The sequence below is a fragment of the Pleurodeles waltl genome, chromosome 3_2, assembly GCF_031143425.1.
Source record: "Pleurodeles waltl isolate 20211129_DDA chromosome 3_2, aPleWal1.hap1.20221129, whole genome shotgun sequence".
In the NCBI taxonomy this organism is placed as follows: Eukaryota; Metazoa; Chordata; class Amphibia; order Caudata; family Salamandridae; genus Pleurodeles; species Pleurodeles waltl.
In genome coordinates, this window is record NC_090441.1 from 73,924,249 (window position 1) to 73,941,851 (window position 17,603).

General features: G+C 47.0%; 1 protein-coding gene across 1 annotated transcript in view; it reads right to left on the minus strand.

The window, feature by feature from the left end:
• The window catches only part of MKS1 (MKS transition zone complex subunit 1), a 225,202-nt gene that overhangs the window by 42,468 nt on the left and 165,131 nt on the right, over positions 1-17,603 (minus strand). The window contains exon 12 of the mRNA XM_069226780.1: positions 7,075-7,145. Within this exon, the coding sequence (XP_069082881.1) occupies positions 7,075-7,145 (71 nt within the window). The remainder of the gene's footprint in view (positions 1-7,074; positions 7,146-17,603) is intronic.

Below are 17,603 nucleotides of genomic sequence, written 5' to 3' on the forward strand. Positions count from 1 at the left end.
TGGATTAAACCCAGATCTATGACTGGGGGTGAGTGCTTGACAATGTTCAGCATTCCGTCCATCACTTGTTGTTTTTGCTTTGTCGCCCTAAGTGGGAAGGGTATGCCCAGACGTGGGTCCCGTGCTTCCCATGCCACTGGATTCAAGCTAGCCTGGCTGATGAGGGGTGAAACCCCGAAACCGGTCCCAGGATGCTTGTTTCCGGTCCAGTGAGGACCTGGCTTGGCAGTTCGGTCTGGACTGTTCCCATGAGGAACAGGGTCAAGGCTGATTTGCATATGGCTGGGTCCAAACTGGGGTGGCATGGTGAGCAAAAGAACGATGGATTAAACCCAGATCTATGACTGGGGGTGAGTGCTTGACAATGTTCAGCATTCCGTCCATCACTTGTTGTTTTTGCTTTGTCGCCCTAAGTGGGAAGGGTATGCCCAGACGTGGGTCCCGTGCTTCCCATGCCACTGGATTCAAGCTAGCCTGGCTGATGAGGGGTGAAACCCCGAAACCGGTCCCAGGATGCTTGTTTCCGGTCCAGTGAGGACCTGGCTTGGCAGTTCGGTCTGGACTGTTCCCATGAGGAACAGGGTCAAGACTGATTTGCATATGGCTGGGTCCAAACTGGGGTGGCATGGTGAGCAAAAGAACGATGGATTAAACCCAGATCTATGACTGGGGGTGAGTGCTTGACAATGTTCAGCATTCCGTCCATCACTTGTTGTTTTTGCTTTGTCGCCCTAAGTGGGAAGGGTATGCCCAGACGTGGGTCCCGTGCTTCCCATGCCACTGGATTCAAGCTAGCCTGGCTGATGAGGGGTGAAACCCCGAAACCGGTCCCAGGATGCTTGTTTCCGGTCCAGTGAGGACCTGGCTTGGCAGTTCGGTCTGGACTGTTCCCATGAGGAACAGGGTCAAGACTGATTTGCATATGGCTGGGTCCAAACTGGGGTGGCATGGTGAGCAAAAGAACGATGGATTAAACCCAGATCTATGACTGGGGGTGAGTGCTTGACAATGTTCAGCATTCCGTCCATCACTTGTTGTTTTTGCCGGATCAAAGCTATTGCCAATTGGAGAACAATTGCAAAATTTTAGGTAGAGATGTCTGGCACCGGGGACCTGGCTACCAGGAATCCAGTGCACTTTTAGTCACAATTGCATTGAATACCAGGCAAAAAGTGGGGGTGACCATGTCAAAAAGGGCCACTTGCCTAAAATGAGACTTTGCCTCTGTTTCACCTTACTCACCAAATTGCCTTTGTAACAGGAGTTGTTATTTACATGCTTGACTTTGGCCACACAATTTCCACGAATCGTCAAAAAATTACTATCCTGACACAGAGGATATCTGAGTCGGCCACGGGACACAGCACTGATGCAATGTGTTCAAAGAGTGCGGAACCATGTGACCTAGCCTCCTCCTTCATTTGTAGTGCCACAATCACAACATGCTTGTCTTAAAGAACCTACACTGGTTCCTCATCAAGAAAAGCATGCTGTTTAAAGACCATGTATCACTCACAGGGTTATCTACGATCAGATCTCTAGAATCTCTCTACAAGGTACTTCAGCCCTACCACTATGCCACAGACATGAGGGTGGCCACCCAAACCAACTCACCAACCAGATGTAAAAGATTCTTGGACAGATCACTTTGCATACAGCAGTGCTTGCCCGGAATGCCCTCAAAGCACATTTGAGACCATAAGGAGACAGTAATATGGAACAGAGCTATCTCTTCCAAATCACCTCGGATAGGAAGTATGCTAACTACGACAGGTCCTCCATCCTCTTACTACAATGCAGCTATTTATTCTATCTATTCCTGCTCATTTATTGCACAAGGTGCACAGTAAAATGTGGAAAACCAATGCATGCCACTCACTGACCTATATGGGCCAGTACACCATGTTCTAGGATTTTTATATCAGCAAGGGTCAGATTACTAAAATACTGGTCACAAAAAGTGGTTGCAAATTGCAACAAGTAAATAATTTTGTGAACTGACCTATGTGCTAACAGGTCGATTTGTCAAATAAAGAATTTTAGTGGGTTGCAGAACCACCTGCCTAATGAATATTAATTCATATTAATATTTAATGTTAGACCCCCTGTGACTGGCTATAATTCCGGGAATAGCGGCCTGCCAGGAAAACTGGCTGATTTAGAAAATGTTTTCAATGTTTGAAATGTCAGAGAGAGTTGACATTGGACCCCTGAACCACTGTCTATTCCCCTAAAAGTTGACACTGATACACAAAGGGGAAGGGGCCTCAGGGGGGACCCTTTCCTTCTGTGAATTAGTTACCATCCCAACTCTTTGAAAATCTGTTACCGTTCCAACTAGGGCCAGCCGCAGCCCATCCATACAGGTGGAGGGGCCACGCACCCCAAACTTTTTCCCAACAAGAGAGTGTCTCTCAGGCTGAGAAAATATCAGCCTGGCAGACATTCTTAATGTTCAGGTCAGGCAACCTGGAGGCAGCCATGCGCGGTGGGTGTGACCTCCTCTGCCTGGCAAAAGTTCTTTGCGGCCCTCCTCCTCGTGAAGAGGCGATCACATTGCCTAAGACATGGGTGCTTCAGTTTTAAGATCTGAAGTGCCCAGTGCCAAATGTCAATTTGGAGACACATCACAAAGCGGGGTGGGGTCAACAGTCTCAATTACACCATCCCACTCTGTGACAACGTGTGGGACTGCTGCCTCTTCTCAATGGCTGACCTATGGTTAGCAAACAAGAAGAGGCAGAAGTCCTAACCCTCCTGGGACCTCTGAGGAATCCGTCTCCAGGAGCTACAACGCAGGTAAGTTTTATGTTTTTGAATGTTTGGTGCATACTTGCAAGTATGAATTTGTTGTGAGGAATGTTGTGAATGGGTGTGAATGTGCACATGTGTGAATACAAGGATTTGAGTGAGTTTGTGTGTGTGTGAATGTGTGTGTGGCCCACCCGCCCCTTCCCCCGCTAAAGTTACCATACACCACTGATGTAGGCGTCAGTAACTGTTTAACGGTTTGCAAACCACTGATACATATGGAACCAATTTGTAATTTGGAAGGATCGCCCAAAACAAGACCTTGCAAATAGGTAACCATTTGTACACCCACTGTAAGGTATAACTTTACTGACTTGTAAAATAGGTTTGTTAATAAGAAAAATGGATTTTGCAGCTGGAAACCCTGCGATTGTGCTAATCGCAGGTTTTGCAGCCATAAAATCCATTAGTACGTCTGGCCAAAAGAATTCATCAGACCATTATTATGCAGTGATTCTCAAAGAATAATCAGAAAGGGATGGTTAGCACCCACCGGGCAGCATTTCTGAAATTCAAGTACCCGGTGCCTTTACAGAAATTGTAGAATTAAATCACTTGAAAATAGTGATACAAGGAAGCTCTGTCAAATAATGCTTTCTGAAAGAGGTAAAAATTATTATATGACCAGGTGTCTTCAACTTGCCATGGCTGTGTAAGGAAGCAAGGATGATTTCCACACAACAAAGCAGAGCCCCATGGCAGTGTGCCTTGATACCTTATTAACAGGAAAGTGGCAGAGGCCTTGTATTTGCCTATTAATCTTAATAATGGAGGTCAACATCTCCTTCATGATTGATGCACCCTTAATCTTCATGCAAGCCAAGATTGGTGCACCGTCCGCACATACCTTCCAATAATAGTTGCAAATAGAATGGAACTGTCCTCAGAGGCCTATTCCCCAGAGATGCAGAAGTTATCTGAGTCAGCTTCACTACACAATCATGAAGGGATGTACATGGTTTAAAGCTGAAGCATTGCACTGTATGTTACCCAAGCTGATAAGGCATGGGAAAGATTAAAAGAGGAAAAACAATAGTAAGAGACTCAATAGATGCAAAATGTATCAGAGCCTGGATTCTGCATAGGGACCTGCAGCTTGCAAGAAAAAAGTTTACAATTCATACTGTTAGGCAAACAAAAAGTGATGAGTGAGACTGCACATACCTGCAGAAAAAGGATGGGCATTGTGCTGTGCGCACACGCATCCTCTGTACCAGTGCAAAGCTTGGATTACTTGCCAGTCCCACTGCTAGGTGGCAAATGGGAAACAGCCAGGATGCAAACGCATACACGTGAATTAGTAAAAACAGGATAAATGGCATGATATTGGAAACATCCTAAATTGTGAAATTTGTGGGAAACTACAAGCCACACTTTCTTGTTCAACAGATACATTTCTCACAAAGACTCAGATGAGTGGTAGGGTAATGTCTTCACTCCATAATTTTTTTAATACAAAAAAAGAGAAACCGTACAGCTGTCAACCTGGTATTCTGCCTTATTTTCAGTATGTCTGTCCAAGAATTGCAAAAACATCTGACTTGAGAAAGAGGAAGTTCTAAGACAAAAATATACAATATGTGTTTGCAGCCAAATAAATCAGCATGATGGTAAACCCATAGTCACATCTTTTCAGAACCAGAGGCAGCCATCTAACTTTGATAAAAGTAATAATTCCTGGTTGCAGGAAGAATTGACACAAAGAAGGGAAAGTTATGTGGGATAATGAAGAGATGTTTGTCCCAAAGTACGAAAGCTCAACAAATGATTTTAGGGTGAATCTAGCCTGAAAAGCATTGTCAAGGTAAATGAAATCACCCTTCTTTACATTCAACTAAGCTAAATCTAATGACTAAAATAGTCCACCAGCTCCTACTTAACCAATACAGCACGTTCAATAGGTGTTTCATTTAAACTACCAGTCTACCGAGTGTAGTTTCTTTGGACACTGCACACAATATCATTAGTGCGATCCCAGCAAAATATTAGCAGAAATATTTCCTCATCTGCTTATGGAAGAAGACATAAATGATGATGGTTAAAAAGTAGAATGAAAGGAAAAATATGGAATGGAAGGAAGCTTCTTGGGTTCGGATACTGAGACGTTCCTGCATACTGTACGCTGTTCTTAATCTGGAGCATGAACACGCTGGTAAAGTAAACCAGACGAAGTAGAGAGGCAAGCACAGAAATACAATTAGGCACTTTAGCACACTAGTATGGCATGTCCTTTTCCCATTTTCATTATTTCGGAATATAACAATCTCTGGGTAATTCAAATGGGAAACCAAAAATAACAGAGAAAAAAACAGTTAGGATATAGATAAGAAGCTGGTTAAGGAAAAGGGCAGAATACCAATGGAAAGCCACGGTATAAGGGACAGGTTTACTTTAAAATAAAAATGGAAGGGTGACAGATGAAGGGAGAATGGAGGGAGTACAAGAGGTATCCTTCAATGGAGAAAAATAATACAAAGTGGGAAGGGTGGAGTAGAAATAGCTAAGGATAAAGTAATAGGCCAAGTCGAAATTAAGGAATGGTTTACTTTAAAACAAACGTGGAGAGGTAGAGGTCAGGAGAAATAGAATGGTACAGGGAGCTATCTACCTGTGGACAAAAAACTCGAAGTGTACAAGTGAATATTGAGTTTGAGGGGAAAGATGGAAAAATTAAATCGTGTACATTATGGGAAAGGAGGGAGGTATAATCAAGGAGGATCTTCCCAATAAATAAAGGTAAACAAAATAGAACTCTAAGATTTAAGGGGTCATTAAGAGTTTGGTAGCCAAAAAAGCCCGTCCGCCAAACTCCTGCGGTCAGGTTACCGCCAGTGCAGTCCCCTTCCCACGGGCCCCATTACGAGTTTCCTGCTTCGTCACCGGGCAGAAACAAAGTTTCAGCCCACTGGCCCAGCGGGAAACAGCCCACAACATTGACACCGGCTCATAATTGAGCAGCGGCAATGTTGGGGTGCTTAGGATGCACCAGCACCCATTGTGCTTTTCACTGTCTGCAAAGCAGACAGTGAAAAGCACGATGGGGCTGGCCATGGGGGCCACTGCATTGCCCATGCCATGGCTAGCCATGGGGGCCCCTTGCACCCCGTCTCCGTCAGCCTTTACATGGTGGGGCAACCACCACGTAAACACCAGCAGAGAGGGGGGTCGTAATTCCCAGCAGCGCTGCCCTGGCAGATTGGGACCTCCAGGCCATCAGGCGGCTGAAAAGTGGTGGGGCTGGCGGTCCAACCGTGGCGCAACTGCCACGGTCGTAATGTGGCTGCCAGACCACCGCATTGGCGGCGGATGTGGCGGTCCGACTGCCACCGCGGCCTGAAGACTGCCAACGTCATAATGACAGCCTTAGTTCGAAAATCCTGAAAAGAGAGTGATTAATGCATAATTAATCTTTCCTTGACTAATCAAATAGCACAGCATCACAAAATGATTTATCAACCAGAAACAAATCACATGGTCCAGTTGATAAAATTAAACCATGGCACAGTTTTAAGAGGTGGAAACAACGGGTCTGTTGAGGTTGAATGAGTGGATGTTGCAAAGATTCTCTTGGGTTCGGTATCAGGGGGCATCAAAGGTTATTTAGTGACAGAGTTTAGAGGACAGAAGTTGTTTATAGTCATGTATTTATGTGAATTCTTATAATGCTTTAACAGTGTGTATTAGGAGCACTAACAAAATCTCAACTTTCTGTATTTCTTCTAGAAAGGTCAAAGTACTCAGTGATCCTTCTGTGACGAGGAAACTATGGGCTAAAACACTACATGAAGAGCTGTACTATTTGTAGTCTGCATAATCGTGGGGATAGCAGACAGCTTCGCTCTCGCAGAAATGACGGTTCTTAAAATGTGATTGTTACTGAATGTTTTACTGCATACTCGCCTAAGCATGTGGCACTATGGACAATCTACTGCTGGAGAACCACGTTTGGTGATGTTGTTGATTGGTGCCTGATTTAGAGAAAAAGAAAACGATAACCTACATCATAATAACAATTGTGAAAGAACCAGCGAGCAGCAACAATGTTGAGCAGTCTGGTAGACTTAGTGTTACCTTGTGCAGACAAGAGACAGGTGTTGAACTTTTCGCAAGGTATAAACCACCTCTAACGACCCTTGCAAGAAGCCGATATAGTTATAAAACTAAAAAGCCTGAATCCGTTCTGGCTATGGAGATGCTGCACTTCTCTTTAGATCCCTTCTATAAAACATTGTCCTTTCCGTCCCTTTGTATTCTAACTCTTACCCGGCCCAGGGTCTTGCTGGCGCAGGTTTGAGTCACACCAGAAAGCTGCTGGAATGGCGGACTTGTCCAATCTGTCATGGAAGAAAGAAGGAGAGTGAGAAGGTGGGGAAGGAAGTGAAAGACGGGAAACAAAACAAAGACGCATAACAAACTGCATAGGCGGAAATCACATTTCACACCAGCATTATAATATTACTGACACAGAAGAAGACAATAAAAACATTACGATTAAGCAGTTGTGAAAGAACCATAAAAAGATTTTCTTCAATTGTCTTTTGGCCGGAGTGAGGGGAATGTATCTGATGAAAAGAAGTAATTTGTTTCCAGACATAAAATTAATAATTTGGGTGTCTAAAACCTCAGGATATGTTGTCAATTGCAAGTGTTGTTCTCCACCTACCCTTACTGAAGAAGGGTATCTGGGACCAACGTAGCACCAGCGGACAGATGACTTCCAGTAGAGGACAAACTGAGAGAACGAGTTAGAAACAAACTGCTTGTAATAGTTTGTAAGGCTGATCATATGATTCCCCTACAGAGGAGCAGATGATCCAGCAAGGATGCGAGGCAGTAGTGGCATAAATGCAAGGCATGTACCCTCTCCATAGTGGAGATCATATAGGATAAAAGGAAAGAGAATAAACAACGCCTAGAAAGAACAGTGGTTTAGTTGGGACAAACTGAAAAGGATGTAGTCTCTCTTATATAGTATGATAGCCAGTATTAACTTGAAAGTATGTGTCAGCCATTTTGAATTGGAGAAGATAATCATTGCCTCTCTACCAGGCAAAAAAAGTCATCTACATTATCTCCTGCATTGGTGTACTAGGTAAAAAAATATAAGGGTGCAGTTTTGAAAGAACACAAAACATTTTAGTACGGATGTGGAGGTTAGGGGTTATAGAATATGTTTGATATGTTTGTTATTTATGCAAATATCAACACTAAAAGAGAACTACAGGGTGGGTGGTGTTGCAGTTGTGATATTGAGTTGCCCCAAGTGGTTATTAAAAAGACTGAGAAAAAGCATATAAAGAGCTTTAAAAGCACTCGAACCAACAGGAATGCACCAGAGCATGGCATCTAACGTTCTTCATTTTGTCACCAGTCGCTCTGTCGTCTCAAATTTACTAAGAGACTTTGACTCCACAGGCAGACTGATGCGCCACTGTTCTGTTTCACATGGTAGATTTGTTTACACCTTTGCTTTTGAGCTACCTTTACTGCACTTAGGGGGTCATTCTGACCTTGGCGGTCCATGACCGCCATGGCGGAGTGCGGCGGAAGCACCGCCAACAGGCTGGCGGTGCTTCCTGGGCGATTCTGACCGCGGCGGTAAAGCCGCGGTTGGAAAAGGGGAGCCGCCGGTTTCCCGCTGGCCCAGGGAACCCGCCATGGCGGCGCTGCTTGCAGCACCGCCATGGGGATTCCGACCCCCTTACCGCCAGCCTGTTTCTGGCGGTGTCCACCGCCGGAACCAGGATGGCGGGAACGGGTGCCGTGGGGCCCCTGGGGGCCCCTGCACTGCCCATGCCACTGGCATGGGCAGTGCAGGGGCCCCCTAACAGGGCCCCACAAAGATTTTCACTGTCTGCGGTGCAGACAGTGAAAATCGCGACGGGTGCCACTGCACCCGTCGCACCCCTTCAACTCCGTCGGCTCCATTCCGAGCCGGCTTCATTGTTGAAGGGGCTGTCCCGCTGGGCCGGCCGGCGGTCTTCTGGCGGTTGCCCGCCGGCCCAGCGGGAAAGCCGGAATGACCGCCGCGGTCTTTTGACCGCGATGCGGTCTTTCGGCGGGAACCGCTTGGCGGGCGGCGACCGCCGACCGCCGCGGTCAGAATGACCGCCTTAATCTCTAGTTATCATTGCATTAACTACATCTATGTAGTTTTAATGAGGATAGGCACTTTTGCTAAACTGGAATATCCTCATTGCTGGAGAAGGATCATACTAGGGCCTCTTCTAACAGTCGTACGGACCATGGCGGCCACATAATTGACTAACCAACAACAACACCCCACATTGGTCATATTGAAAACCGCACACCTGAGACATATACATACACTTCACACACCGCTATAAAACACACGCCCACAATCCCTAGCTACGCCTACCTGCTGCCACACAACTTCTGGCCAACTGGAAAGGGACACCACAAACTGAAGTCACGTTTTTGTACACCCCACACGCCACATATAACTCACAACCACGCATCCCACAACTGCACTTTCAATTATCACCACACCTGTCACCAACTCACTCACACGCGCCACTACCCCAAACAACATCACCACATCACAGCACGCATCTCCTCACACAACCCACTATGGCACCCCCTAAGAGGCCCTGTTTCACCAACATGGAGTTGCAGACCATGGTGGACGAAATGATCAGGGTGGAGCCACAGCTGTTCGGTGTACACGTCGAGCAGACATCTATTGCCAGGAAGATGGAACTATGGCAGAGGATCGTCAAGAGGGTGAATGCAGTGGGAACCCATTCATGCACAAGGGACGACATCAGGAAGAGGTGGAACGACCTGCGGGGGAAGGTCTGGTCCATGGCATCACGACACCAGATTGCCATCCAGAGGACTGGCGGTGGTCCCCAACCACATCCCCCCAAGTTGACTGAGTGGGAGGAGAAGATCATGGCTATCTTGCATAGTGAGGGTCTCACCGGACTTGAGGACTGGATTCTGATAAGTCGATGACACACCCCTCCCACCACCTGCACCTGAAATGCATGTCACCCCCTCCCCTGTACCGAACCCAAGACACCCTATCCCTTATCAATCCCACCCCATCGACCACCCACACCCACGCCCTGCATGCCCACACCCCACTAACACCTACCCAACCAATGTGTACACAACCACCAGTCCCTGCATGTAATGCTTGAAACACAACAAGTCCCACAATGCATCACCCATACCACTAATTCAATGCTCGTCCCCCGTCCCAATGGAAGTCCTGCATACAGATGTATGGGGATGTAAGGACAAGAAACTGGTTTTAGATGCTGACATGCATATGGCAATAACAGGACAGAGGACAGAAACAGAAGGAAACACATGTCACTGCTAATGTGTGCTTACAATGCACATGTGCAATGTCCACTATGGACATCTAACTGACTGTCAATGCCATATCCCCTGAAACTATTCAACACTACTACCACCCAGATGACGCACAGTCAAACACTCTGCAGGACACACAATATATTTGTTGTTAAACTCCACAGGTACTACTACTCATGGCAGCTGCCAGGAGGTGCCAGGAAGTGCCAGTCCCCCAGCAGAAGAAGGCCCCAGTGAGTGAGTGGGATGTCTGGATCTGGACGACCTCCCCGTCCCATCGGGAACCTCTGGTCAGTCACCCTCCAGAAGCCCCACCTAGCCCACCAGCTACCCAGCCACCACCAACAGCTGTGGCCCAATACCCCCAAACCAGTGTCCCTGGTTCAGCCACTGTGTGCCCACCTGCACAGGGAGCAGAGTCACCACCCATCACCATGCAAGATGATGAAGGTCCTGGTGCAAGTGGGAGTGGGCACACTGTGATGGGGTCACAGGCACAGGGGGCCCGGGCCATTGGGAGGGCTTCTGTGGACCAAGGGGGGAGCCAAACCATGGTAGCGACTGGCCAGGAGGCCATTTCCCAAGTCCTGGCAGCATACCAGCAACCCCAGGACAGATGGGCCAGCTCCTGCCCACTTTGAAGGAGATTCAGAGGCTGCAGAGTGAACACCATCAGGAGGCCATGGTGCAATGGCAGGCGCACAATGCCACTATGGCCTCCATCAAAGGGGTTCTGCAGGACATGACTGCAGTCCTGCGTGAGATCTCCACCCGCATGCAGGCCCCATCCACAAGCCATCCCAGCCCTCCACTCTGCTGCTGGTAGTGGACTGGTGGATCTGCAATGGGAATCACAGGACACCAGCACCCCTTCCTCTGTTGCCCAAGAACCCCCTCGCAAACGTGGCTGGCCAACCAGACATCCCTCAGACACTGTAGCATTGACCAAACCCACTGCCATGAAGGGATCCTCTCCTGAACTGTCTCCCTAGTGTGCCACTGATGCACCTATCTACTGTCTGTGCTCCATGGACTCAGGACCTGTGCTACCAACAGCTGTGAACCCCAAACTGACTATTTTGTCCACCATCTGTCCACTCCTTTATATTTCCCCATCCCTTTTGCTTCACTTAATAAACACTGTACATTCACACCCAATGTATGTTTGCTTTATTCCTAATGCATGCATGTGATGAATAACTTTGTCAATGTAAAATGTTGAAACAGTACAAGAAATAGCCTATGGCAAAGGTTTGCAGGCATGTAACATTCCAAATCAGTGAAATGGTTTTCTAACACTTGCAGCAGGACTGTCCAAATCCTCCTTGTACACGGCATGGCAAAGGGTATCCCGCCATAGGAAGACCTGTGATGAACAGATATGTAGCATACATTTAGGTACAGTTTGTTTAATTACATACGTACCTGCTTTGTGTCCAAAGTTGGACATCATTGCCAGTGTACTGTCACTTCTTGACTGACCAGTATTACCATTTGTCAGTTGCACTACACACCAGTTATGGACTCAAATATGCTGCTTTGCAGATTAATACAACTGCAGGGCCACAACTTCAGCTGAGGTGACCTCCACCCACATTGTGAGGGACACTCGGTTAGTGTGCAAGTACTGAGGAGATGTCGTGTCACAAGTACTGTTAGAAAAACTGGCCCACACCCTCTAGCCACGCAACATGTCCAAACAGTCCATACATGTGAAGGCAGGAAACACATCCAGGAAAACAAAACATCTGTGGGTGAACTAACTTTGAGAGTCATCAAACACATGGAGCAGTAAGGGTTATGTGACAGTACAGACATTGCACCACACACACACACTGCTGTGTCTCCAGCACTGGTTGTACATTTGTGCAATTGTACACAAATCTACGTAGGCAATGCTGTGGGAAACATTAGGCAAAATTTACCTTCAACTCATTGGAAGTATAGCTGAATGAGCTGACTTCTGGAGTCTACATCATTCTACCCTTCTTCATCACTGCCCTCTGTCCCCTCAGCTGCCACCGGCGGATCAGGTCATTCCTCCTCTTACAGTAGGGGTACATGTCTCCTTAGTGCCTAGTTGTGCAGCATACAGCAGGCAACGATGATCTCCGCCTGACAAATGCAGGCACAGGAATCTTGCCTTCAGTAGGCCGAAGGTCCTTACGGTGACTCTTATTGTCCTGCCATGTGCCTCATTGTAGCGAATGCCACCCCGACCTGGGATACCTCACTGGTGTCAACAGCCAGGACAGGTTTGGATAGCCAGAATCACCTGGGAAGAGTGGGAATACATAGCACATGTCACCGCTGTGCAGAGGGTAAAGAGTAAGAAAGGCAGGTTGTTAACTACTGCACTCTCACATATCACTCACCCACAAGCCAGGCTCTCTCTCTTTCTAGTCGTGCCGTTGGGTGTGGGTCACTGCTGTTCCTCAAAATGTAAGAGTCATGCACAGATCCAGGGAATTCGGCAATCACTTGGGAGATGTACTGGTCTGCAAGACACACCACCTGTACATTAATAGAGTGATAGCTTTTCCTATTCCTGTATACTTGTTAATTTACCCTGGGAGGAATCAAGGGAATATGGGTGCCATCTATGGCCCCAATCCCATGTGGAATAGAAATCAGGTTTCACAGTAGGCAAGTCACCAGTTTGGGGAAATGTGATGTAGCTGTGAAGGTGTTTCAGCAAGGCAGTGAGGACATCCCTTAAGATGTTACTGAATATTGGCTGTGACACACCTGCTGCCAAGGCGGCTGCTGCCTGGAATGACCCACTGGCCAAAAAATGTAGCACAGATAGTACCTGCACAGTAGGGGGAATAGCATATGGATTACGTAGAGCTGGCAGTAGATCTGTCTCCAATTAGGCACACAGTTCACGTATGGCCATCGGTTCAGATGGAATGGTTTCTTACCTGTAACTCCAGTTCTCTCGTAGGGGTATTTCCATGATAGTCATAAGCATTGAATAGTTCCGCGCGCCTGCGGGGACCCCGGAGCACTGTTGTGAAGTATATTCTTAAGTGCAATCATCAGCCCCTTGACAAAAAAGGTCTGTGAAAAACACTTAAGAATAACAATGTGCAGCCTATGTGAACAGCTACACAGGCCAAATTGTTAGAAGAAAAAACAGTTGTAGTGTAAATTCACGTTTAAACCTCTATTTATTCTATAAATACATAAATAAATACATTCTCATATTTTATTTACACCTCTCATGAGAATAAAACAATGTAGGGCAGTGTAGCCCGTAGGCTGCCATTATACAGAATGAAAATAGAGCTGTGCCTTTAAGAAAGTAAAGTCTTCCTGTTTCCCATCATGCACAGCAAAAGGCAGTTGCCTCAGTTCTTTTTTGGAGGCTAGTAACCGGACATGAAGAAACAAAAAACATTTGTTGGAGTACCAACCTCAATAATACTCATGTTCTATGTCAACTCCACCGGGGAGGAGGGAGGGTTGCTTATGACTATCATGGAAATACCCCTACGAGAGAACTGGAGTTACAGGTAAGAAACCATTCCTTCTCTCGTAGGGGATTTCCATGTATAGTCATAAGCACTGAATAGAGTAGCAAGCCCATCCCCATAACCGCGGTGGAGTAGACAGAAGAGTACTGAGAAAACATGAATCATGCAAATAAATTCTTGAGCAAGGCCTGTCCAACCTGCGCATCTGCCCTAGCGTCTGTATCAAGGCAGTAATGCTTAGTAAAGGTATGGACCGACTTCCAAGTGGCAGCCTTGCATATTTCTGCCAAAGGGACATTTCTCATCAAGGCTGCAGTAGCTGCCTTCCCTCTGGTAGAGTGGGCTTTTGGCCTACCACCAAGGGATTTGTTTGCTAACTGATAACATAACATTATACATGAAACAATCCACCTGGATAAAGATTGTTTAGACGTGCCCAAACCTGTTCTGATTGGGCCATAGTTAATAAAAAGCTGTTGTGATTTTCTTAAGCTTTTTGTCCTGTCCAAGTAAAATTTCAAGACTCTCTTTACATCCAGAGAGTGCAGAGTTCTCTCAGCAGGAGTAGCTGGATTCTGAAAGAAAGTCGGTAATGAAATTGTTTGGTTCACATGGAAGTCGGAGACTACCTTAGGTAAAAATTTTGGATGAGTTCTCATTACCACTTTCGCAGAATGAAAAACCGTGTAGGGTTCCTGAGCGCAAAGGGCCTGGATTTCGCTGACCCTACGCGCTGAAGTGATTGCCACCAGAAAAGCAGCTTTCCATGTGAGATGCTGCAGCGATGCCTTATGTATCGGCTCGAATGGAGGCAGCATCAGACGTGATAAGACAACGTTCAGTTCCCATGGAGGAGAAGGCTTTCTAATGGGGGGGAAAAACCTTTTTTAAACCTTCTAGGAAGTCCTTAATAATCGGAATCCGAAAAAAGGAAGTTTGTGAAGGACTCTTTCTGTATGCCGTTACAGCCGCCAAGTGAACTTTTATTGATGACAGTTGTAAGCCCGATTTTGCCAAACTTAACAAGTATGGCAGGATCGATTGTTCTCCACAGGAAACCGGGTCAATGTTGTTGTGTAAACACCAAATGCAGAATCTCTTCCACTTGCTTGCATAGGCTGATCGTGTGGAAGGGCGCTTTGCTTCTTTCAGAATTTCCATACAGTCCTGAGGTAGGTTCAAGTGTCCATATTGCACTATCTCAGGAGCCATGCTGCCAAACTCAACGATGAGGGGTTGGGATGAGATATCTGCCCTCTGAACTTCGTGAGCAGGTCCGGACGATATGGTAGCCTGATGTGTGGTTTGAGTGACCGGTGAAGAAGGTCTGGGAACCACCACTGGCGTGGCCACTCCGGAGCAATTAGGATCATTTTGGTCTGAGCATTGGACAGCTTCTGGAGGACCGCCGGAATCAGGGGAAGCGGTGGAAAGGCGTAAAGAAATGCTCCTGACCAGCTTATCCACAGGGCATTCCCCAGTGTCCCTGGATTGTAATATCTGGAGGCGAAGTTTTGGCATTTTTTGTTTTCTGGGGTTGCGAATAGGTCTGTAGAGGGGGTACCCCAGAGTGCGAAAATGGAATGAACGACGTCGTCGTGTAGTACCCATTCGTGGTTCTCATCCATTACCCGACTGAGGGCATCCGCTTGAACATTCTGGATGCCGGGCAGGTGAGTTGCCACTAGTGACAGGTTCGTGGCTAGAAGCCAATGCCAGATTGTCTGAGCCTCTCTGGATAAAATTCTGGACCTGGTGCCTCCTTGTTTGTTCACGTAGTACATAGTGGCCACGTTGTCTGTCTGGAGAAGGAGAGTTCCTGTTCTGAGAGAGGGAAGGAAGGCTTTGAGCGCAAGGTGGACTGCGCGAAGTTCCAGCAGGTTGATGTGATAGAGACTCTCTCTCTGTGACCACTCGCCTTGGACTCGAAGATGTTCCATGTGCGCCCCCCATCTGAGCAGTGACGCATCTGTTACGATGGTTTGAGATGGAGGCCGTTGTTGGAACGGAACCCCCACCAAGAGATTGCTGGGTAAACACCACCACTTGAGGGATTGTAGAGTGTGAGGGGAAAGAAGGACTTTGTTCTCCCAATCGTCCCTCAGTTGACACCACTGATCCTCCAGATTTTCCTGCAATGGTCTCATATGGAGGCGAGCATTGGGAACAAGATGGATACAAGACGCCATCGAGCCCAGTAGAGAAGCTATTAGTCTTGCAGTGGCTTGAGGTCTTTCCTGCAGTTGTTTGCACTTTTGGAGAATCGATAATCGTCGTTCCTCCGAAGGAAACACCTTTCCTAGCTTGGTATCTACAATGGCCCCTAAGTAATGCAACCTCTGAACAGGTGTTGCTGTAGATTTCAGGAGATTGACTTGAAGTCCAAGTTTCTGCAACAGTTGTAGAGTCCATTTGAAATGTTGTTGCGCCTCGAGATAACTGGAGGCCTTTATGAGCCAATCGTCTAGATAGGGGTAGACGAATATTCGCTGTTTCCTCAAGTGGGCGGCTACTACCGCCATGCATTTGGAAAAAGTTCTCGGCGCTGATTTTAGGCCGAAAGGTAGAACTGCAAATTGGAAATGACGTTTTCCGACGGTGAACCTTAGGAATTTTCGATGTTTCTTGGTCACCGGGATATGGAAGTAAGCGTCGTAAAGGTCTATTGCACAGAGCCAGTCGCCCTGACGTAGATGTGGGTAAATTTGGTGCAAGGCTAACATCCTGAATTTTTCTTTGCGAATCCATTTGTTTGCTGTCCTCAGATCTAAAATGGGACGAAACTCTTGTTTGTCTTTTTTCGGTACAAGGAAATATCTCGAATAAATCCCCTTCCCTTGCTGGCTGATCGGAACGGGTTCTATGGCTCTTTTTTGCAATAGGATATTGACCTCTAACTGAAGAGCTTCGAGATGGCGGTTGGCTGTTTTGGGTGGAACAGATGGTGGAGAACTGGTGAATCTGAGAGCGTAACCATGTCTCACAATATTCAATACCCAGGCGTCTGATGTGATGCGTAGCCACTCGTCCAGATGATTTGAGATACTTCCCCCTACCGGAGTGGATAACGGAGGAGGGGGAAGCAAAGATTCAGGGCTTAGACGTGGGAGCCTGTCGAGTTGTCTGAGTTTGGGGTGTTGAACGACCCCTTGTCGACCTTCGCTGTGTGGAGAAACCCTTTTGATGTTGCTGTTGTTGCTGCTGCTGGGGGCGCGAAGACATCCAGTGTGGCGACTGATACCGGTGGGTGAAAAGTCGTCGTTGATATGGCCGGAATACCTTTCTTTGTTCTTTCGGTCTTTCCATGCCTACCGCTTTCAGGGTATCTAGTTCAGCCTTCATTCTAGCCATCTCGTCATCGGCATGAGAACCGAACAAGGTGGAGCCCGAGAAAGGTAAATTCTGTATTCTCTGCTGTGCTTCAGGTTTGAGTGATGTAAGTCTCAACCATGCATGCCTTCTGAGAGCTATCCCGTGAGCATAATTGTGTGCGGATAGCACCGAAGAGTCAGCTGCAGCACTTATAACTTGGTTAGAAACCATGGCTCCCTCACCCACGACCTCCAGGAAATCTTCCCTTTTGTCCTTAGGAAGATGTTCCGCAAACTGCATTAAAGAGTCCCAGAGGGCCCGGTCGTATCGCCCTAATAACGCAGTAGCGCTGGCTGCCTTCATCGTGACGGCTGCAGTAGAACATACTTTTCGTCCTGCAGCATCTATCTTCCTGCTCTCTTTATCTGGGGGCGAAGAAGAAGACGGTGAAGTTGAATGCAGTTTCTTTGCCGCTACTATGACCACCGAATCCGGTGCTGGGTCCGACCTCAAGAATAGAGGATCTTGTTCTGGTGGATGATATTTTTTAATAAGTCTAGAGGGAGCAGACTTCGTTGCGGCCGGTGCAAGGAAAATATCCATTGCTGGTTCAAGGAGACCTGGAACCAGTGGAAGTAAAGGTCTGGAAGATGTCCT